At 41.3% G+C, this 22,895-nt stretch overlaps 1 protein-coding gene and 1 pseudogene across 2 annotated transcripts in view; both read left to right on the top strand.

The window, feature by feature from the left end:
- Window positions 1-22,895, top strand: part of MFAP3L (microfibril associated protein 3 like) — a 44,324-nt gene that overhangs the window by 11,502 nt on the left and 9,927 nt on the right. Inside the window, exons 1-2 of one of the 2 annotated variants that reach the window (XM_045202374.3) lie at window positions 2,776-2,867; window positions 10,247-10,672. In XM_045202374.3, coding sequence (XP_045058309.1) covers window positions 10,378-10,672 — 295 coding nt within the window. In that variant the 5' untranslated portion in view covers window positions 2,776-2,867; window positions 10,247-10,377. Of the gene's footprint in view, window positions 1-2,775; window positions 2,868-10,246; window positions 10,673-22,895 lie in introns of those variants that run through there. The other variant, XM_024568778.4, reaches the window with a different exon arrangement.
- On the top strand, window positions 17,016-18,610 carry LOC112312367 (mitochondrial import inner membrane translocase subunit TIM14 pseudogene; annotated as a pseudogene).

Genomic DNA, 22,895 nt, shown 5'->3' with positions numbered 1-22,895 from the left:
TTGCTCTTAACCTCAGGACCCATCCCATTTTACATTTTAGGAGCCTAATTCCACCCTAATTCTGATCTCAGCTCCCTGGCCCCGGGGAGACCTGTGACAAGTTTCCCATCACAGTGCCTGTCACTTAGAACACTGGATGTATTCCTCTTATTACTCTCTGTCTTAGTTAGGCACTTAGTGATACTATCCTTCACACTCATTATGGGCGTGTGAATACCTTATTATGGGCGGTCCCACTACAAGGTAACCGACCTTTATATGATTGCTTCTATGAAGAACTTCCCTCCCAGTTGCAGACAAGAGCACTGCATTTAGCCGCTTGGGAAGCCATCTGTGTGTAATCAAATGGGGCAGTCAGGAAAGGCACTTTCACTATTAGGGCCTTAAGAGTTTACAGAGTATGTCGGAATCTGCATGAAAGTGTAAACTCGCACTTGCTTCAGGCCATGAGTCATATTTAGGAAAGCATGCTGAGAATACTGCTCTCTGATTTACAGACCAGGCGCTCTGTAGGCTGTACGGGGGACATGTGTTTGCCTCCTCCATCTAGGCAGAGTGTTGGCCCACCTGGACCTCCAGGCAGCGGCGAGGGGCCAGCGCCCTAATAAGACAGCTCTCCGATGCATGGGATCCTCTGGCCATCTTTCCAGGCCAGCGGAGGGTTCTGGCTCACTGAGGTGTGCAGGCTTTCAGGTATCCATCAGCTCCTTCCTAGTTTTACTCTGGATGTAGGTGCCTCCATACTAAATACACCAAGATCTTCTTGGGAAGTGGGCTTGAGATGAAATTAAAACAAGAAGAATTGAAAGCTGGCAGAAGTAGTGCTATATATAGGTTGGCAAGCAACAGAAATTAACTAGGCTATAATAAAAATTTATTAATCTCCCTGTATACATATTCCCAAAGAGCAGGGAGAACATTTTGAAAGGACACTATTTTTTATAAAGGGGATGGAGAGATGCTGGAAAAACTATCTGGTGGAAGAGACAAGCAGCAAGACAGAAGTGGCTAGAGATGCTTCTGACCCAGCTGTAGGTTGACTACAGACTTTGATAATGATGGTGTCAGAGATTAAAGAAAAATGCTACGACAGCATGCTAACCCTTTTATCTGCATTGTAATGTGTTTGGCGGCTTGGCTTGGCTGGCATCGAGGCACCATCCACCAGTGCAGAATCCCATTCGCAGGCAGTTCCCAGGTTTGGTTTATTCCCTGGGCCATCAGATCTGTGCGGAAACGTCTCTCTGATCAATTAAGGATTTATATTAATTGGGACCAAAAGTATTTCAGACTACTGATTTAGAATGAGAATTCAAAGAAATAAATACACACTAAAACATCAATAAACTCTTCTAAAAGATATACCTGTGATCAGAGTAGCCTTCATTGCATGTCTCAACGGCTAGAACAACTTAAAAATTGCCTATACAGCAAGAGATTTTAATGTACTATCAGACCCAATTTGGGCGTGAGCTTTTATCCTGGTTCTAAGCCACTAAGTTGTGTGACCCTGGGTAATTATGTTCTCTAGGCGTCCCTTTCTAGTGTCATATAAAGAAAAACTTTTATGAGAAAACATCCAAGTTTTTCCAGATCTAAAATTCTAGTTCTGTAAACAAATATCCATGGTAGACCTGTTTTTATCTTGCTTAATGATAATTATTTTATCTGTAGAGAAAAGCCTTTATACACACACACACGAACATATATATGTATATATACATATTTTTTTATTCTCACCCAAGGATATATTTATTGATTTTGGAGAGGGAGGAGAGGGAGAGAGATCTGTTGTGTCCTCTATGTGCCCCAACCTGGGGTCAAACCAACAACGTCGGTATGTGAACTGAACCCGCAACTTCTGGTACACAGGACAGTGCTCCAACCAACTGAGCACCTGGCCAGGGCTGTAGAGGAAAGCTTATAATATTTTCTCTTTCTCCTTTCTTAAATCATTTTATTTATGAGAGCTTTATTTTATATCATTCTTTTAATCAGAAAAAATATATTACATGGAAAAAATGTGATGAAGACCCAAGAATGATTTCTTAATATTTTGTACAATCAAAAATTAAGTATTGCAAAGATGGTATCTGGGCCCGCATTTCAGTTTTAGGTATGAAAAGAGTGACTTAGATCCGTTTTTGAAAAGTATGTACCTTTTGCATAGCAAAAAAAAAATAAGAGCATAAAATTCTGTAGAAGCTTTAACGTTAGAGTAGTTGATAGAAGAGAATGAGACCTTAGTTCTAGCTCTCTCTAAACTACTCGGTGCGCTTAAAGCGCTCATCCAGTGGTCATTCACAAAATAGTCCCTCAAGTCAGGGTGTATGTTTTGTTGTCCCCGTTCCGGGGCTGGAAATCATCCTAATGCCACACAGGTAAGCAAAGGGTGTGCCAAGAATGCCATGAGGTCCTCTTCCCTTACTTAGTCCCTCTTTCCTCCTAGGGAGTGGCTACTTTCATAAGACAGGTCCTAATTCTTCCTCTCAATTTGTGACAGTTCATAAATATAAGAGTCGCTGCTGCTGTTTGTTGTCATGATACCTCCCGCCAGTCGAGTTGCACAGAAAGAGAAGCATGAAGCTAGGGGGAGAGGTGAGTGGACCCGGCAGGAGCCACGATGGACTCTGCTCGGCCACTGCCAGCAGGCAGGCCCTCCTCCAAGTGTAGCAGTGAGTGTGCTGTGAAGCCCAAGGAAGTTGTCAGTTGGAATCCCTGATTCACGCATTTATGTGTATTCCACTTACAGTGCCAGGCATTGGTTCTTGACAAATGAGACGCTGCTTTCCTCAGAGAGCTGTCCGTGTAACCAGAGGCCCCACTGCTGGGGAGGTCTGCGGTGACTTTAACCTGCTCTATAGTCTGTCAGTCATTAAATCTTGTACATTCTAATTCCTGTTCCTCTTTTGGATTTGCCTACGTCTTTCCTTCCCCACTGTGTTTAGTTCTAGCCCCTGTTTCCTCTTCCCTTCCTGGACGTTGTAATAGGCTCCTAGCCAACTCTACGCTATCAGCCACGCTATAAACAAGGTGATCTTTCTAAACGCAAAACCGGCCATGTCACTGGTCCTTTCAAAACCTGCGAGTCCGCCCCATCCACGGCATTTCGTACCATCCCTCCATCATCTGGACCAGCCTGCCTTTCCAGTCTATTCCCCTTTTTTCTTCTGTACACCAGCAGCAGTGCCCAATTACATACACTTCCCCAGTTATGCCAGGTTCTGTCTGGTCACCACTTTGAACATGGTCTTCCCCTTTTTGAGTCAGCTTCTCTTCCCTAGTCTACTTGGTGAACTCCTTGATAATTAAGCTACATGTTCACTACTTACAGAAAGTTTTCCTGGCCCCCAGGCCACTTGGGTCTTCTTTCGTACACCACGGTGGGTCCCTGACATGCCTCTGGTGGGGCAGCTGTCACACTGTCTTGTGATTATTATTTTACTTGACTCTCTCCCCCTCCTGGATTCTTGGGTGACAGGGGGAAAGACTGTGTCTTAGCTTTGTATTCCTCACCCCTGGTGCTGTGCCTAGCGCAGGGAGGGTATAGATTTGGACTGAATTCATCTGTCTGGATGCTTCTAAAAGTAAAAATGATGCTCCTCCATACTTTCGTGTGATGATTACATTTGCCATCTAAGTCGGGAATTACCTTTGTGTGATTAGAAGCATTAAGAGTCTCTACTCAAATAGATTCTTGAACATGGGTAGGGAAAAAAGACGGACAGTATGAATCTCTTTCTGTAATGTGACTTTGGACACTGAGATAAAAGTTAGCTGATTTGACACTTAAACGATTTGATCCTAGACTGCAGTAATTGCTACGGGAACATTCTTCTTCTATAAATCCCTTGGCCCTTTGACTTTGGGTTCCCATAGTCCATATTCAGACATCACCTAAACTACCTCAAAACTCAGTATATGTTGGTCTTGAAAGTAGTTAGGGGAGAATGAATGGGCTAGTGAGAATTTTGTTGGTTAATTTTTCTTAAAAATTGCAAAAGAAAATCATTTTTAAATGTTTAAAATGACTACTGTATATATTTTTCATTAATTATGATATATGGGAAAGGAAGTTGCAGAAATATATTCACAACTAAAATGGTCTCAGTTGGCTGCCAGTTTTGCAAAGTTAGCATTTATGATATAGTGAGCATTTTAGTGCCTCTCTCCATTTCACGTGAAGTTGGGGTTTCTCGTCTTTGCTTCATGAGTAGAAACCTAGCAAGAGTGTCTTAAACTCAAAGGCAGCCTTTGTGGCATCATTTATGTACAAGTGAAAAGCGTGGTAACTCTCAGTAGAAGTTGTGAAAAAATCCAGTTGTGTAACTATAAAATTATTCATCATAGTTGATGGAAAAATGCCAGCATGAATACTGCCAAGAAAAAACAATAATGTATATTCATTTAGTTCAAAACACCCTTGAACAAGAGGCCCTTTTCCTCCCAGCTCCAGAAATACATGGCAATGTTTTATTGCCCGCAGAGAAATGAACAAACAAAAAGGTTCAATAGAGCATATTGTTGAATATTTTTAGATAAAATACAGTTGTCGGAGGTAAGGAAGGAATCAAGTTAAAGAAAGGACATTCGATGTTTGCTAAATATTTTCTCTTTTGTCTTATTTATAGAAATATTCTGTGGAAGTTTTCCCAAAGGCCATGAGCAAACACATGAAGCTTAACAACTTGTCCATTGTAGCTTCTGTTGAACCCGGGTGTTGGAATCTATGGCCTCTGTTCTTGTATTTTGAAGGACTGCATTTTAAGCTGATGGATTATAGTACTTGCGGTTTATTCTTCAGTGGGTAAAATGTCTTTCACGATGTTATGTAGTATTATTAACTGAACTTTTCATAATGGGGTCCAGAAGATCTGACAAGCTGAACAAAGTATATTTGTGGAATATTCCCCCAGTGCCCAAAGTGACGTGACGGCTTTGTGCTTTCTGGTAGCTCACTGTGACTTTACCCATCACCAACTGCCATCGGATCCCTCACAGGTGTGCTTTCGTACAGCAAGTGCGTGAGCATGACTTTGGCTGCCCAGTATTGAGGAAATTCTAAATCAAGAAGCTGTCCTTGTAATTTGAGACAAAACTGAGACAAGGGCAAGCTCATGTGCCGGGAAGAGTGCCCGAAGTTTGGAACTAGCTGCAGGCGCCACGGGCAGATTAGAAGGCCCCTCTGAGCCATGGGATTCACGGGAAAGGGGAGGAGGACTCGGAAGGGATGCTTGGTAGCTGTCACCCAGACAGGCGAATGCTCCTCCTTCCACCTACCCACCCCTAAGCTCATTCCAGCTGCAGAACCTACTGAAATCTGTCTCTCTCCCCACATTAGACTGTAAGCGGCCATAACCTATGACTGACTGAGCTTTGTAAGACTCCTAACCCATCCCCCCAAACCCCTGGCAGGGTGCTCAGCACAGAATAAATACTTAAAAAAAATGAACTGCAAGGGTATGGTGTAAGATGTAGTGGAGTGTTACTAAAAATGATTATTTTATTAGTGTTAATTTAATGCTTGATTGGCAGAAATAAATGTTCAGAGAGAATTTTAGAATAAAAATGTGTTGATACAAACAACCTATAAATTACACATTATGTTTTCTGTATCTTAGTAACTTTTCAAAATGAGAAAGGATGACAGAAAATAGGGGGAGGGAGGAATGAATTTGCTAACTGAAATGCCTACTACATTCAAGTGAAAAATCTTTCTCTGTACATCTCAAGATCTCTGAGGGAACTAGATGCAGCTTTAGAACAGTTACTATGTTTCTAGCCAAAAGCCTACTGACATTATTAAAATATACTAGAGCAGTAAGCAGTATCCCCTTCTCTTTATTCTTGCTAGCACAGTGTGTTTGAAAATATAACACCAGTGTGGCTGGGCTTTGTTTGAATACAGCCCTTGCATTATGCATGTTAAAACTGATCTTTCCATGTGTTACATTCATCTTCATTGTGAAAAAAAAAATGCTACAGTATATTTACTACACAGATTTATTAGAACCTATCTCCCATTTTGTCTTGTCTCTCATTCTCTTCCAAGGTATTTAGTTGGGTGTCTGCTCTGACCTGGGACTCGGGGAGTCCCAGATGAGTGAGTGACCCCAGCTAATGCCCTTAAGATGTTCACCGCCACATCTGCCTAGTGGGGCAGCTCACGCATTTTCAGACTTGAGTCTCTGCAAAAGGACCCAGTGCTGAAAAGAATTTCTAATTATTTCTAGTGGTAGGATGACAGTTAATAATGTATTCAACAAAACCAAAAACAAGGTATGTCTTTTAAATGATACAGTTTGAAGGATAAACTAAAAATCAACTTGAAAAGCACACTTTCAATAAAGGATGTTTCATACATCATGTTAATAATTCTTATTTATCAAGCTAAGCAGTATGGAAATGCTTTATGCACATTTGGCCATGGATCATAATAATTGTCCTATACTTGGAAGTACTTGGTCAGAAAAGCACAGCCCATGAAGGTGGTTAGATCCTGGCCCACACTCTATCTAAAACCTGAGGCCGTGCTCTCACCAACCGCGCTCTATTGAATAGATCGCATTTACAACTTCCCCACTAAAAGGAAACCGCACATTTGGCCAAGTAAAGAGAAACATCACGAAGTCATGGCAGGGTTATCTGTCATGCCGTGCAGTCTGTGCTATCTCCCTGAGCCACACGATTCCTGCGGGTGGAGTAGTGTGTCGGTCTTCCTGGCACAGGAAGGCACTCTGGTCTGGGGGGGCAGTGTGGAAGTCTACGGCATTCAGAGAACTCTTTTCTTTCCCAATGAACTAATCTATGGTCTGAAGCTAATTTATCACCCCCTCTCCCCTGCAGGACCTCTTCAGTATTAATGTCTACCAAATTGGAATAATAATTTCAGCCTTTGGAGAGAGATTCATTAATTCAGCAATTCATCAAGTATCTACCAGGGGTGTCCAACCTTTGGACGTCTCTGGGCCACACATTAAACTACATTGCGACATGTGATCACAGAAAAATCTCATGTTTTAAGTAAACTTGAGATTTTGTGTTGGGCCACATTCACAGCCATCCTGGGCTGCATGGACTCTCCCCAAAGTGTCAGGGACAACTTCAGGCACTGCAGATACCAAGCTAACTGAGGTAGACAGGATGGTCAGTGTGGTACTGGCATAAGGATAGACATAAATATTAGTGGACCAGAATAAAGAATTTAGAAATAGACTAGTTGTTGTTGTTTTTCTTTTTCTTTTTTCTTTTTCTTTTTTACAACGAGGCAAAATAATCCATTGCAGAAAGGACAGTCTTTTTACAAATGGTGCCAAAACAACTGGATATCCATTTCGGGGGAAAAAAATGAACCTTAGTCCATACCTCATGCCACCCATAAAAATGAATGGGTCAATGTACAAACTCAACTGGGAAGGGACACGGGAGCTTTTGGTAGTGATGGGAACACCCTGTATCTTTTTATTATATTAGCTACATGGCTGTGTAAATTTGTCAAACCCCATTAAAATGTGTACCCCAAATGGGTATACACTTATTGTTTGAAAATTACTATACCAGTAAAGTTGATTTTCAAAAAGAAATCATATTCTTTGAAATCATATACATTGAAAGACTCCAGTGAATGTTAGATAAAACCCAAATGCTTCACACTGTCCCACAAAGTCCTAAGTGATCTGGGCCTGTCTACTTCTCTGACCCATCTTGCCGCCTTCATTTGCTTTTCATGTTCCTTCTTCCTGGAATGCTGTTCTCCCAGGTTTAGGTGTGGCTGATTCCTAAAGCAGCCCAGTGCAGGAACTGCCTCCTCAGTGAAGTTCTCCCAGATTGCCTAACCACTCTAGTGCATTAGGGTGTGTGTTTCAAAGCATGCATCATCAGTTGAAATTCCTATTTACATGGTATTTATTTATTGTCTGCTTTTCCCCATGAGAATATCATGTCCACATAACAGGAAAGGTCTGTCTTCTCTTTCTCTTCTATCTATAGGACTAAAATAGTGTCTGCCTAATAGTAGATGTTCAATAATTACATTTGAATGAATAAAAAAGGTAAGGAATTCAGATTCTATGATGTAGACACTGCAGTAACATTAAAGGTTGCTAAGTAAAGAAATGGCACCATATAATTTGTGCTGTAGAATGGTTATAGGGATTTGATTGGGAACTGGGGAAAGATTGAAGGCAGACCCTTCAGAAGGCTATCATGCCGTTTCTGGTAAGAAGACAGGGAGGCCTGAAATAAGGCTCTCTCAGAGGAGACAGAAAGGATGAGCACTCTAGCAACATTCAAAAGGTGGAACCAACAACGTGTGATCACTGAAGTTCTGAGGGTATGAGGGCAGTAGTCAAGTTGAGGAGTAATACCCATGCACACCTGTATATTCGCTGCTGCTCTGAGCTGAAATAAGGACTCCCAGAAATGTAGCATATGTAGCAGATAAGAAGAATGTGGTTTGGCAAAGTTGAGTTACCTTCAGAACATTCTGGCAGAGATGTCCAGTAGTCAGTTAGTAATACCCATGTGAAAGCTAGAAAAGAGTCGGGACTGAAACAGGGATTTGAGAGTTACAAGGTTGGAAGTGGTAATAAAGGCATGGGAATGGAACCTTAGGGAGAGATGAAGGTATAAAGAAGAGGGCCAGTGATGAAACTCTAGGCGCTACCTAACTTTCAAGGACTGGGAAGAAGAGGAACTAGTAAAGAATAATGAGAGCAGTTAAGGGGAGCAGAGTATGGAAGCCAGGGAGAGAGTTTGAGAAAGAACAGTTAATAGTGGCAATCCCCACAGAGATTTGGCATGAGAGGGACTGAAAACTTGGCAACTAGGAGTGACTGGTGACTTGAGCAAGAGCTGTTTCAAAGAAGAGCAGGCAAAATACAGACCTGAGTAGTTTGAAGTAATTGGCAGGGGAGGAGTTTAGGATAAAATACAGGGTTCTTTTTAAGACAGTGGGAATTCATGCCTACAAGTCTTAGTAAGAGAAAGGTGTCTTTTGAGAACAGTAGGAACAACATTGGGCTAATGTGCTTGACTTGAAAGCTGATGATGTCCATAGCATTGTGAAAAGCAGGTACTGAACCAACCAGGCCCTGATAACCAGATTGCCAGTGGTCACAGATGACCTGGCTAGGGTTGGAGAGGGTTTCTTTAATTTGTCAATAACATGGTTGTATGCTTCCCTCCAGTAGTGCTCTGGCCTCCTGGGTGTAGGAGCCAAGACAATTAGTTTGATCATAATTGTGGCAGAGAACAAGGGGTGAGGATATTGGGGATTGGGTCTAGACTGGGACTGAATCGGAGCATGAAGGTGGAGGGTGGGGAGGGAGATAGACTCTGAGAAAAACAGAAGGGCTAGAAAGTCCAGTGAGAAGAGTAAGAGATCTGGAGAAATGGTAGGGTACAGTTAAAGGTAGTTATTTAGAACTTCACTATTACTTGGAACTTCAGAATTTAGAATTTGGACAGATGAGAGATCTAGAGTGTGGCCATATGATTAGTGGATGAAACAGAGGGTAGAGATGTAGGTGAAGGTTAGATCTTTGGACATGGAAGTGCTGCCACCCGTAATGTTACTGCATACGTACTGATGTTCACCCCAGCGTCTGGGAGGCAGACGAAGAAACTAGGAATTCAGTGAGTGATTAGGAGTCCATACAATTACATGAGACAGACTTGGATGGCACGAAGCTCAAAAGAGCATGGACAGCTGCATGGACAGCTGCATGAACAGGAAGGGTACCCGGGAAGCTGCAGTGGGGAGTCAGGAGAATGCAGACTGATTCTCGTAGCGCCCGTCCCCACACTGGCAGAGCTGTGGCCCCAGAAACAGGCAGGAAGTGGTGTTCCCTGGAGGAAAGTCGGTTAAGGAACACCCTGTGAACAGTCAGGGCATCTGCAATGAAGACCGGTGATGGGGTAGAAAGAGATCTTGTCAAGCTAAACAAAAGAAGCCCAAGTCAGTTTTTGAACTTTCTGAAGTAATGTGACAAATTTAACCTAAGAAATATGTATATTTGCTCCTACTAAGAGCTATATATGTCAGTAGCAAAAATAGCAGAATTATTTGTTATGATGCCTGTCAAAAAGTAACTTAATGTTTGAAACATCTGAATTTGAGTGTTGTCTAAAAATTATGTAGGTGTGTATTTTAGCTGGGTTTCTAACATTTTATAAATAATATTTTTAAGGTATGAATGCTAATATTTATGTATGTATGGTCTGTTTGTTTATCCGTTTTTAACAGGTTCTTGATCAAGAACCACCCCTCCGGAACCAGCACGGGTCTGTCCCACGGCCTGCTCTGAACAGCGTGCTGGCTGACAGAAGACTCCAGTGGCAAACCATCTCTGCTGCCTTACAGAGCAAGCAAAGAAGATGGATCGATTGAAGAGCCATCTGCCTGTGTGCTTTCTACCTTCTGTGCCCTGTTTAATCCTAGTATCCACTCTAGCGACTGCAAAGAGTGTGACTAACAGCACTTTAAATGGCACTGACGTGGTCTGGGGCTTTATGCCTGTAATCATTGCCAGAACTGACCATATTATAGTCAAGGAAGGGAATAGTGCCTTGATTAATTGTAGTGTTGATGGCATCCCTAATCCACAGTTCAAGTGGTATAACTCCATTGGCAAGCTGCTGAAAGAAGAGGATGAGAACGAGAGAGGAGGAGGTAGGCTTTAAAGTTGGGTCAAATGTCACAAAATGTAAATGGACTATGGAGCCAGCACCTGGAATGTAAGTTGTTCTTATTCGGGTCATTTAAAGATCTCATTTTGTCTTCTTTCTGAGGCAAGACACTGAAGTATATATCCTTAAGGATTCAAAGCAGTAATTAATTCATTGCTTTCACTCTGACTCAGGAAACAAAGGGCAAACATCAGTCTTTTAAAAGGCCTCTTGGCATGTTCTAATTTATGCATACAAAATGTTATAGGGACAAATGTAAAATGGATTTTCCCTTAAGTATATGTTCCATCTATATGAGGGAGTTTTATTTTGGTTTTGGTTCGTGCAACTGCTCAAATAAACAATGTAGCAGTTGCTTATCTTTAGATGTCAGTTTAATCCATGGACTGTGGATTTAAAGACCACACTTCTTAAAAAGTCTCTGTGCAAGTTCTCTGCCACTAAGCAGAGGTCATTCTGTGCTCTTGGAGACCTGGCGAAAATTTCCAGACTTTTGAGGCTGAGGCCCAGAGGGAGGAAGAATGCAATAGCAAGAAATAACACACTAATAGAAGAATGCTTGGTTTTCAATAAGTGAGTTTCTGACCCAAAAGTGTGAATCACCTACCTAAGCACTGAGCTTACCTAAAGGAAATTTCCAGCCAGAGAAGGGATTGCTTGGGTTACTGAGAATCAGTACATTTCTTGTTTTAGGTGTGAGAGTTGTCTGAAAACCCAAGCTTGTCCCATTTTCCTGAAGCAGTTAATGTACTTTCCCAAGCATTTCCTGTGAGATCAAGTAGGGGATTGGGGGCCAGGGAGTAAAAAGACCATTGTTGTGAAGTAACAGCTTATTGGTTTCTGCCGCCCTTTCATCCACACCTTCCTTATCCTAAAGCCCTTAACAAATGAACAAGCCCCAGAAGAGTTTCTGCTCCAAGAAAACCCACACTTTCAACCTCTTCCCCTAGTTTTATCTTAATTGCTTTGAAAAAGGAAGAGAGGCAAATGCCTTATGTCTCCTTAGGAACCGAGTGAAGGAAGTTTTCTTGCAACTACATACTTCTTGTTAACAGCTGTGCGCCTAACGGTTAAGGCAGCTCCAAGTCTAACTTGCAGAGATTGGGTTTCTCTGTCGTGCTCTGCCTTCTGTTGCTTTTGGTCGGCCATTCAAGGATGCACAACATAGAAAAGCTTCTTCCCTTTAATGAAGATATTATATACTGGGTGTCATACATATGCTTGTCTGTTTAACCTGGGAGAGTGGAACACTTTCCCTACCAAGTAAACTTAGGGGACCACAGAATTTTTAAATTAGAGGGTACGGTAGGACAATATACTACAAATCCATCTTTTACTCAGATTTTCCCAAGGTCCTGCTGTTATTAAGTGGCTATGACTAGGACCTTCACTACTGACAGTGGAAAGATGAGATACCACCAGTCCTAGCCCACATTTGGTTTCCATTCCTACAGTGCCTTCCTTCCCAACTACAAGGCAAAAGGAAGTGACATTACACTTGTGAAGAGGGACAGTAACTATGGTAACATAAACAACACTCAGGTCCCTGTAATTCCTCAAGTCTTTCTGCAGGACTGGGCCACTTCAAAGACTATCCAGGTGACTGAATTGAGGGAGCGAGGACCTTGGAGCAGAGGTTATCCCTGGGTATTGAAGAGTTAGGGCTGAGGCAGAGAACCCCTGAGTCCTAGAGAGGAAGAAAACTATGGGAACAGCATGGTATTGAGGCCTGAATTTCAGTTACAACATCTTGAGTACTTTCCCAAAGTAGTACCTTATTGCTTCAAAGAGATCATATGATGTCTTAGTTGAAGAGGTGCTTATACTATTGACTCAGTCTTGGCAAGCAGAGTCTGTACCTTCATCATCTGTGTATTGGGAACTTGAACTAGATGGAAGTTACATTTGGCCCAATATTCGTTTGTTTGTGGGTGCTCAGGTGGTCTGCGGCAGCAGCCTATCAGTGACCCCTGACCTTCGGTAGCCACTGGGAAGCCTTTGGCACGGAGAACTACCTGCTCTGTCGGAACTCAGCATTGTCATCGTGTTTGTAGCCAGCAGGCCTGCTGATAAATCAGCTGGTTTTAAACCTCATGAGGAAGATACACTGTAGATTTTTAAAAAGAACTCTCAATACTAGTACTTAATGTTCTAGCTCAGCTTTTGCAATTACAATGCATAATAATAGTAATTTCAGGACATAAGTAACACAAAGCAGAATAAAAACACTGTACCTAACAACCAAGCAAAACATAGGAAACGGTAGAAATGTTAGAATTTCATAACATATTAAATATTAGAATTTTAGTCCTACAATGGCCAATTAGAGGACCCATTGTCTTTAATCCCTCATTTCTAAGGGAGAAAATGCCTATATTATAACACAGACATAGATTTTAGTTTTCAGGCCAATAGGCCAGAAGTTTAAATAAAGCAATATTTCATTTATAATTCAACAAAGAGGTGATTGAATATAATGAAAAATGATGCTAATATCCTGGAATGTTGCCTAGACACAGTAGAGTACTGCTACAATTACACTAACAAAATGAATGTAATTTTCATTAACAACCACTACTATTGATTAAACCCCTGTACCAAGTTACATGCATTATTTCTAATCTTTACAGTAAGCATGACGGTTAGGTATTATTAATCCTCATGTTTACAGATGAGACAGCGGATGAATGGAGAGGAAATTACACAACGAGAGTGTAGACAAGCTGGTATTTATTCTCTCTGTGCCCAACCAGCATCTGCTTATCCCTCAGGTCTCAGTAGGTGAAAAATGTGGAAGACCGTCTAACCCAGACTGAGTGAGTGAGAGAAGCCCCCCTGGAGAGAAAAGGCGTTGTAACCACCACCGTCACAGGTTGACAGTGTTAGGGTGCATGCTGTGACATGCATGTACAGAAATGTATTCAGACCCCTAAGGACAGGCTCCCGGAGCACATTCCTGTTCGCTTTGTGATTAGCTGGGAAGGGAACAATTTCTTGTTTATACTGAAAAAGTGAGATAGCTATTATTCATGCCAACCCTGCCAGTCCTAGAGAAAGGGGGGTGTTTCCTGTCATTGGAGGGTGCCGCAGCTGCTTTGCCTTTCTTCCCTGTGTTTGTCACTTCAGTTCCACAGGATTAGGAGAGGCCAGTGTATAATGTTTCTGGAGGAAGACTTTTTTTTTCAGTCGTTCACTAAAGGACATGTTTGGGGTGGTGCACCAACTATATTGCAGAAATAACTCAGAATTCAAATAACATGAATAACCACAAATGGCCACATGATGTGCTGGTTTCAATTTTCCTTTTGCTAGAGGTGAGTAGAAATAAATATATAGTGGTCAAAGTATTGTGAAAACGTCCCAGTTGTTTCAGGTACGAATTATCTGGTGCATTTTTGCTGTTGACTTTTTACCCTAATTTTAAACCATTTAAATGCACACTAGCACCTTTATCAGATGATAAATAAGCTTTTCAAGAAAGTCAGCTGGCATAATAGGCCTTTGTAAACTTGTCTGGCTTGTTAGCAATTAAGTTTAAAATCATCCTTAAAGTGAGGTTTTAGACCTTTCTGTGGATTTGTTTTCTGTACTCTTGTAGATTTCTGTCACCAAAACTAATTAAGAATTGTCTTCAAAAGTAAACATGCACAGAGTGCACTGAGCTGAACCACACGAAGTCCATAATTGTCACAGCTGCTCCTTTAGCCTTGTGGAATTCATCATTATAAATTTTGCATTTAGTTGACATCAGTATATTATTTTTATCTCTTTGCTTTTCAGATTGTTTGAATAGACTATGAATTGCCTTGTAACTACTTCTGCAAAGGACATCAACAAGCTGTGCCACCCAAGTTTTAAGACTGTAGTGTATCACTTCTCTAGTTAATATGTATGAAAGGAGGTCAGTTCCCACAGTGTTAAATGTAAATTGTCCTTGGCCTCTAAGACCAGCATGAAGTAATGTGTTAACTTACAAAAATATCTTACTGAATTCCCATTTTAGAACATTAAATATTTGACATTTAAAAAATCAATTTATCGAAAGGCATTAATCAAAATGTATGTAATGAATATATTATTGGAAATTCCAAAGAAACACATGATAGTTTTTCTTTGAACAAGTTCCTTAATTTTTCTGAGCCACAGTTTCCTTATCTGTAAAATAGAGAATTTTTTTTACTACCATGTGAGATGGTCAGTGTTAAATAAACTATTGTATATTAAAAGCTTAATATAGTACCTGGAACATACCAAACTATCACTAAATCACAACTGCTATTATTAGCAACATAGTCCTATATCATCACAATAACAGATGCTAAACACTTAACTCTGTTTCATAAAACAATGTGTTTTGTAAAGAAAGGAAATCATTTTCTGGGTAATTTCTTATTCTCTACCTCAATTTCTCAACCTTTTAAATAAAATTTGATAAACACACAAAATTTGTTTCCCTTAAATGTTACTTAAAATTTCAAAATAATGTGACTTGCCGTGAAAGCAAGTTCGGAAACCGCGCCCCCCGCCCCCCCATCAGAGGCCCCTCTTTCCCAGCGCTTCACTTTTGTGAGCATGGGGCCCACTGATATGTAGCATTCTGTCTCTGGAACAGCGGTGCGTGTGGAAATTATAAAGTACCTGTATTATGCACAGGATGAACTTTACATTTGCTTCGCCCAGTGTTTCCAGGGCTGCTAGTAAACTTCCTCCAACGCACAGGATAGACCCCAATGGAGAATTATCCAGTGCAAACTGTCAGTGGTGCCCAAGTTGAGAAGACCTGGTCTAATCCAAAGAAGCACTCCTCAGCTAACTAAAGAATCACTGCAAAGTAGACCTTCAACCCCTAATGTATTTTGCCATAAAAGTGATTTAATTTATGGTACTTTGATTCATTTTCCAAATTGAGTCATATTAAGGGCCAACTTGGTAACAGAGCACCACTTATAGTGGGTTTTTTTTTTTTTTTTTAATGAGTTGTGCTGCACTTGGAATGTGAGCCCGGAATGCTTTAGCCTTAGCCATGAAAGATGCTTCCAGACCCACCTCAGATAAGTAGGACAGCTGAGGTTCCCAAAGTGTAATCTTTTTATATGAACCCAGTGTAGGGTGCTCTTGTCTTAGAAGACCACCTACAGCTACTGTCAGAAAAGACTCTTGCTACTTGGCCTGGAATTACATGCTTGGCAATTTTAAAAATTAATATTCCCCGATCAAGTGAGCTAGAGTGTCGGATATTTCCTTTTGTAGGAAATGAAACTATAGGTTCTCTCCAGATACTATTCATACCTTTACGCAGAGCAGCAGCACAGGCTCTGCGCAGCACAGTCCTTCCACCCTACCTTCTTGAGCGAAAGCTGAGCTAAGTCTGTGCTGTCCTAAGCTACTATGGCTCCACATGAATTGGGCGCTAGCTTGTTAGAGCTGCCCTAGTAGGGCTCTTTGAAGAGGTCCCTTGGGAGGTTTGGGGCAGAAGACACAAGAGCCCTTGTGGCTGGCAACGTTCATAGCCTGACGGCAGTGGCTTTAAGAAGCTGACATGTACTGCAGAGGCTCTGTAACAGGTGCAGCCACACGGTGCTAAATTTGTTTCCAATTATGCTTTGTAAAAAGGCATGAGTCCTTTCTTTTCAGAAGCCTATATTTCACACAGTGGAAGGTAAGGGCCACATTTATAACCACACACCCACAGTGTTTTTGTTCTTACTTGACAAGTGTCAATTCAATGTGATAGTCATTCAAGTGAATGTTACGTTTCATTTATGTTTACATAAACATTCACTGGAATTCTCACTATCCTGAAATTTTTTATTTATGTTTGTTTCAGGCAACTTAAATAAAATGTACTTGTTTTGGCAGATTGAACTCCTTTTTGAAAAGCATGGGTGTGAGGAGCTTAAGAGCCTAAGTATCTAAATGAGGTTATGAACAGCTTTAATCTTCTTACACCGCTCATTGGGGATAGAGACAAAGCATACATCAGTTTGTTTACCCATTCACAGAACTCTCTAAGGAAAAGAAATCCTTTTCTCCTAGCAAGTAATTTGACAGGAACTCTAAGAGCTTAGCATTTGAGTATAATGTTAATTTTTAATGCTCAGCGATCCTCAGGAAACCTGGAAAGACTTAGGATTTCTTAGACACGGTATTTGGAGAACGGCTGTAATTACAGGGTCTTTGTTGGTTGTGCTCTCACATTCCTTACGGTTCTTCAGTTCCAGAAAGTTTTGCTGCAGCTCATTCCTGTGTAGCAATACTTTGGACAGAAGCTGTTTGGATGGTGGTTATGATCTCGTGCCATATATTAGTTACACTTTGAGTCACAATAACCCCCATACCGTGGAATTTGGGGGCATTTGCAGGTTTAACTGTAGCCATCCAATGCTGTTGATCCCTTCTCTAATTGCTAGACAGTCTTCTTGACACTGTCCTATTGACGGGACATTGTGCTGTTTTGAGTGGCTTCCCCTCCACGTGTGCACGCAGGCCCCATGGTAAGCCTCCTTTCTGGATGGGACCGAGATTATGGCTTCTCTCAGAGAAGGTTGGCAGGGGAGGAACGCTCTGGAATTATGTGCCTGGAGAGAAGAACTATTCTAGAAAGAAATATTTTTCATTGCCTTGATTTTCTTACATTCATTAATATTCTTCCAGTCAATCTAGGCTTGCCTGATTTGAAGAGTTTCAAGAAGTCTAAACGTGAGTCACAGATTACATTCATTCTAAATTTTGAGGGATTCCTCCAAATCAACCTTCCAAAGGTTGCACCCACCCAGCTCCACCCTGCAGCGTGTGGGAGTGCCCTTCTCTCCATTCTCTTGGAAGTATCATGTACATTCAGTGCTCCGCCCCACCTTTATTTGGTACTCTGAAAGGTGAGACAGTTGATTTTTAAAAATTAATCCCGAGGGCGCCGGTGTCTGGACGTTTCATCCTTGCTGGCAGTGGCTGCCTTGCTTTCTGGTAGAGGCGTGGAGTGGGTGGCCGCGGCCTCTGGGCTGGGATGAACGGCGCTCTCAGTGGAGGCAGCGGAGCGAGCTGGAGCCATGGCCAGTACAGTGGTAGCAGTCGGACTGACCATTGCTGCTGCGGGATTTACAGGCCCTTATGTTTTGCAAGCCTTGAAGCATATGGAACCTCAAGTCAAACAAGTTTTTCAAAGTCTACCAAAATCTGCCTTCAGTGGTGGCTATTAAAGAGGTGGGTTTGAACCCAAAATGACAAAACGGGAAGCAGCATTAATACTAGGTGTAAGCCCTACTGCCAATAAGGGAAAGATAAGAGATGCTCATCGACGAATTATGCTTTTAAATCATCCAGACAAGGGAGGATCTCCTTATATAGCAGCCAAAATGAATGACGCTAAAGATTCACTAGAAGGTCAAGCTAAAAAGTGGAGAAAATGTATGAATTTTAAAGTTCTTATCAGTCATGTGTACAAGTACCAGCTTTTTATAAAATGTCCCAAAGCTACAAATTTTAGAAATGATTTAGCACAAAGTCAAACCCTTGTATCAGTTTGTTTAAATTTGAGGATTTTGTCAGATTATAGAATAGTTGTACATTACTTCTCAGTAATTACGGATAAATACATACCATTCAAATAGAAATATTTTTCATTACTCATCTAGCAAACAATTTAGTACTTACTCAAGGCAAAGTGAACATGAAGGTCTCTGCTCTCAAGGAGCCCCAATCTAATGGGAGACTGATGAACTGGTAATTAAAATACAATGTGATAAACACTATGATGGAATTAGCAGAGGTTATTATAGTAGACTCATCTCATTGGGAAGAAAGGTTGTCAAAGTACAGAGCGCTGGCTCGGCGGCTTGGAGCTGTGAATTTAAAAATGAATTTAGACACAATTTAACCTAAAAAAAAATTCACGTAGGTATGTATATGTCACTGACAGGGTTCAGATTTCATACATTAAAAACTTGATTTAAAAAAAATCCCTTCAGATTTTAATTATAATTTCATCTTGGGTTGTTTTCTACACTTAGATGCCATTTGCTTTTTTTTTTCCTGTGATTTACCCATTTATATCTTTTCCCCATTTTTTTTCTTTGGGTTGTCTTGATTTGTGGGATTTTTTTATGTTTCATAGTTATTGAGTATTTGTCAAATATTCTAGAATTTTCTCCCACTTTTTCATTTGCTTTTACCTTTAGTATAACATATTTTGTAGTATAAAGAATTTTAATTTGGGAGAAATTTAATCCATCAGTGTTTTTCTTTACATTTTCCTCAATTCTTGAAATGCTTAAAATATCCCTCTTGTTCCAAGGTTATAAAAATGTCTTAGTAGATTGTTAATTTTATACTTTTAATTTTACATTTAGATCTTCAGAATACTTCAAATTTATTTTTACATATCACATAAAGAAAGAATTTAACTATTCTTTCAAACGAGTAGTCGATTATCTCAATATTTTTCCTCACTGATTTGAAATGACACCTTTCTTATTTTTTACATTTCCCCCACTTCCTAGTGTCTGCTTCTGGACTTCGAGGTTCTTTCCACTGATTTAATCAGGGATCAGAGAAGGCTTTCGCAGCAAACAAGGGAAGATGCCAAGGTGGTGTCTCAACTGGGCTAAGAATGTGTGAGGTGGGGGCTTGGAGTGGGGAAGGAGGGGAGCATTCCAGGCAGAAAGAGCATGTGGGAGGGTCCTGAGGCCCCTGAAGATAAGAAATCAGGGAAAGTCTCATGAAATGAGGGGCTCCTTTTCTCTGACAGCATAAATATATTAAGCTCTGGAACATTCTGGCCTTGTGTGCCTCTCAAGCCTTGTCTCTGCCCTAGACCTCCTTGATTTTAAAAATGGTTTGTTAGCCACAGGAGTGTTGTACACTGGGTTCCATCTTTGGCTCAATGCTGCCCTATTCCACCAGCCATCCCCCTGTGGTCTTAAAAGTCCTTTCTCTTTACCCCCGTTCTCCTGCCTGCCTGCACCCTGCACTCCACCATGTCCTGGCCCTGGCGAGCACCTCAAGTCTCTCTAGGAAGACTGTCCTCCCTGTTCCCTTTTCCGTCCTACTGTCCTGCACCAGTGATCCCCCGGTTATTTGTTGGAGTCTGTGTCCCCCTTTTGGCCTGGGTGGTTTTCACAGTCAGACATCGTCTTTCTATTTGCACAGTCGAGCATGGAATCTAGTGTATGGATGGTTTATTCAATAATTGTTGACTGAAGGCGTGAACAGGATAGAAAAGGATTACTTCCCTTCTAAAAGTGTCAGCTTTGTTGTGCAGCATAGCACACACTGCGTCACAGCTAAGAAATAACATCTGTTAGCTTTTCTCTTTGCAAAGGAGACAGTGTCACCACAACATGACTATCACGTGTGGGTGGTCTTCACGTGTGATTCTCGTGCCTGGAGTTTCTTAGGGAAGACTGTGACAGATTCCTGGGCAAACACTGGTCTCCGGTAGAGATGCAGCAGCCCTTCTCCTGCTGCGTGTTTCAGTGTTTTAGCCTGAATCTTTCAGGTGTGTGTCACCTTCCAGGACCAGAGTGAGAAGAGAGGGCGTGAAGGAAGGGCGTTCCCAAGTGGGGAACTACAGTCTGAGCAAGGCACAGGATGGAAGTGAACTTCCATCAAGAGTGTTCGGGAAATATTTTAGCAACCTCTTTTATTATATTCAGAAAGTAATGATTAAATAGCTACCTCTTTTCTTTCCTCCAAAATCTTTGCACGTAGAACTGACGTAGCATCAGCTGCTGACATTTTAGGTTTTTATTGGTGCCAAAGTGATGCAACTTCATGAAAATTCAACAGGTAACTTTGACGTTCCCACTCAGTTACAATTTAAAATACATAGGGACAGCACTGGGTTTGCCTGATTCGTGTGTATAACACTGAGGGTGTTTTTATTTGTTTAGCTTCCTGACAGCTGAAGTTGGAACTGTTCCCGAATAAGTCTGGGGACACAATATAGACGGAGCTGAATGGTTACAGGCAGCACAGAAAGTGTTCCTGAGATGATCTCAGCTGGGCGGGTGCCCTGGGAGATGCTGCATGGGCCTGGGCTCAAAGCTGGGGTGGGAGGACCCCCAAAGTGGAATTTGTGCCACCTTCATAGTTTTATGGGATTCATGTAATAGTAGAACATGCAGAAATCTTTGTCACTAGTCAGAGGTCAAGCTGCAGCTGAGAGGCATTATTCAGAGTCTCAGTTCCTAGGAAGGAATGATGTACCAGCCTTTAAAAAGGAAGCTATACAGATGTGCATCACCTTTGAGGGCACAATTTTAGTTCTTCTGGCATTATAGTCCTTAGGATGTGTGTGTGTTGGCTTCCAAATACTTGCCGTGTGATCTGATAATAGAATGTTTAATCCAGGTGGCAGTCTAAATATCATTAATATTACCTCAATCCATAAAATAAATATGATGGTTGTTTCAAGAGGAACCTAGTAAAGGACCAAAAACTAAAGAGATGTCTTGGTGTCCTCATCTTAGACTGGACACAGGAACTTGCTGGCAGAAAGATATGGTCTCAATCATTTAACGGGGGTGTTGCAGCTCAGACTATAGGTAACAACCCAAGAGTTTTAGGATCATAACATAGATTTATTTTTGTCAGAGTTCATAGTTAAGCAAATATAGCCACAGATACATAGCTGGAATTCCAGAACAAACGAAGTTAGTGATTGAATAAAGTACATGAAAGACGTTAGTCTGAGGACCCACGATCCCGTAGGAAGCACATGTGCCCCAAGTAGTTATCTGTTGAAAATCTGTTTCCCCGAACAGGCCACAGGTGTCACTTCACAGGGTTGTGTTTGATTCCAAACTTGCCTCTTCGCACAGCGTGCTGAGAAATTTCCAAACTGACTAAGTTCTAATCTGCATTTAATCACTCAGGCCCAGAATAGATAAATACATGGCAGTACACAATGACAAGTATGCCTGAAAATAATTATAAATTTAAACATTTTTAAATAGAGGAAAGCATTGGTATGATAACTAATATGTATTGGAGCATTTCCTTTGTCTATAACAGAATATAATTATCTCTAAAATTATGATGGGGGTGAGGAGAAAGCTCTTTATATTACCATCGGATAGATGCCTGGCTTCTTCCTTTAGTGTTCTTTTCTGCTTTTGGTCTTCTGCATCAGGTTCAAATTAGTCTTTCTTTGAATTTACAATCAATCCCTCCATAAAAGGAATGGCAATGGGGAGGTTAGTAAATGGATGAACTGATCCTAATCACTCCCCATACAATTAACCTCACCTCATCCTCTTCCACCCTATTTCCTAATATGTTGTCTTACAAATGAAGGAAGATAAACATGAGAAACTACGGTGATGTAATGTAGTCTGTGATTCTCTGGAATCCATTACCTTCTATATCTATAATAAGCTTTCAGTCAATTAGAGTTTTTCCCCCCATGCCTGCTGTAGTCTACTTTTAGGAAACATGCAAATGTTAAGAAAATAAATTCATAATTTCCCTTGCCTCATATGATTATACACTGGGGTAAATCTGCAGCGAAAGTATCAAAATTCAGGTTCATGGAATGAAAGGGGTGGAAGGCTTGCTCTTGCCCCATCTGAATGAGAGAAATTTCACAGACCGGGTGTTAGGTTTGTTTATTCATGCACATTCACAGAGACTGAAACTTCACTGGATTTTTCAATCCAGTGTTTTCTGCTCCTGGGGAAAATACACTGGGCGAATTGTTAGAAAAGGGTTACTCAGGGACGCTAGAAACCACTCTTCACTGTTCTTTCAGAAAGTAAAGGAATGTGGCAGCATCCAGCAAAGGCATCCTGCCAGATTCGCCATGGCTAGCAAGTCGGAGGGACTGCCACCCCAGGAGGGAAGGACATTCGTTGGACTGCAGTCACCATGCTGTAGCAGGACGATGCTGGCCTAAAGAAGGCCCTCTGTCGCCTCATTTTCCCGGTCCCTTGAGACTTTGGTTACATATGTGCTCACAAGTTTAAAAAAGGAACACTTTGTTGCTTTGGGGAAATATCAGACTTATAATTAGAATGAAAAGTCACTGCCAGGAGGGAAGAAACAAGTAAAAACACAATGCAATAATAGACCCTTAAAAGGAAACTACACATTAAATTGTCCCATCTCTCCAGAGAGGTCCCTCTAGTTGGCTCAGGGACCTGCAGTGCTTTTATGGAGAAATATCTGCCTGCTCTGTTCCTTAGATTCCCAAGAGGGCTGACCTGGACCCT

Source organism: Desmodus rotundus, chromosome 9 (genome assembly GCF_022682495.2).
Source record: "Desmodus rotundus isolate HL8 chromosome 9, HLdesRot8A.1, whole genome shotgun sequence".
Taxonomy (NCBI): Eukaryota; Metazoa; Chordata; class Mammalia; order Chiroptera; family Phyllostomidae; genus Desmodus; species Desmodus rotundus.
This window is presented reverse-complemented; position numbering and strand designations above follow the sequence as displayed.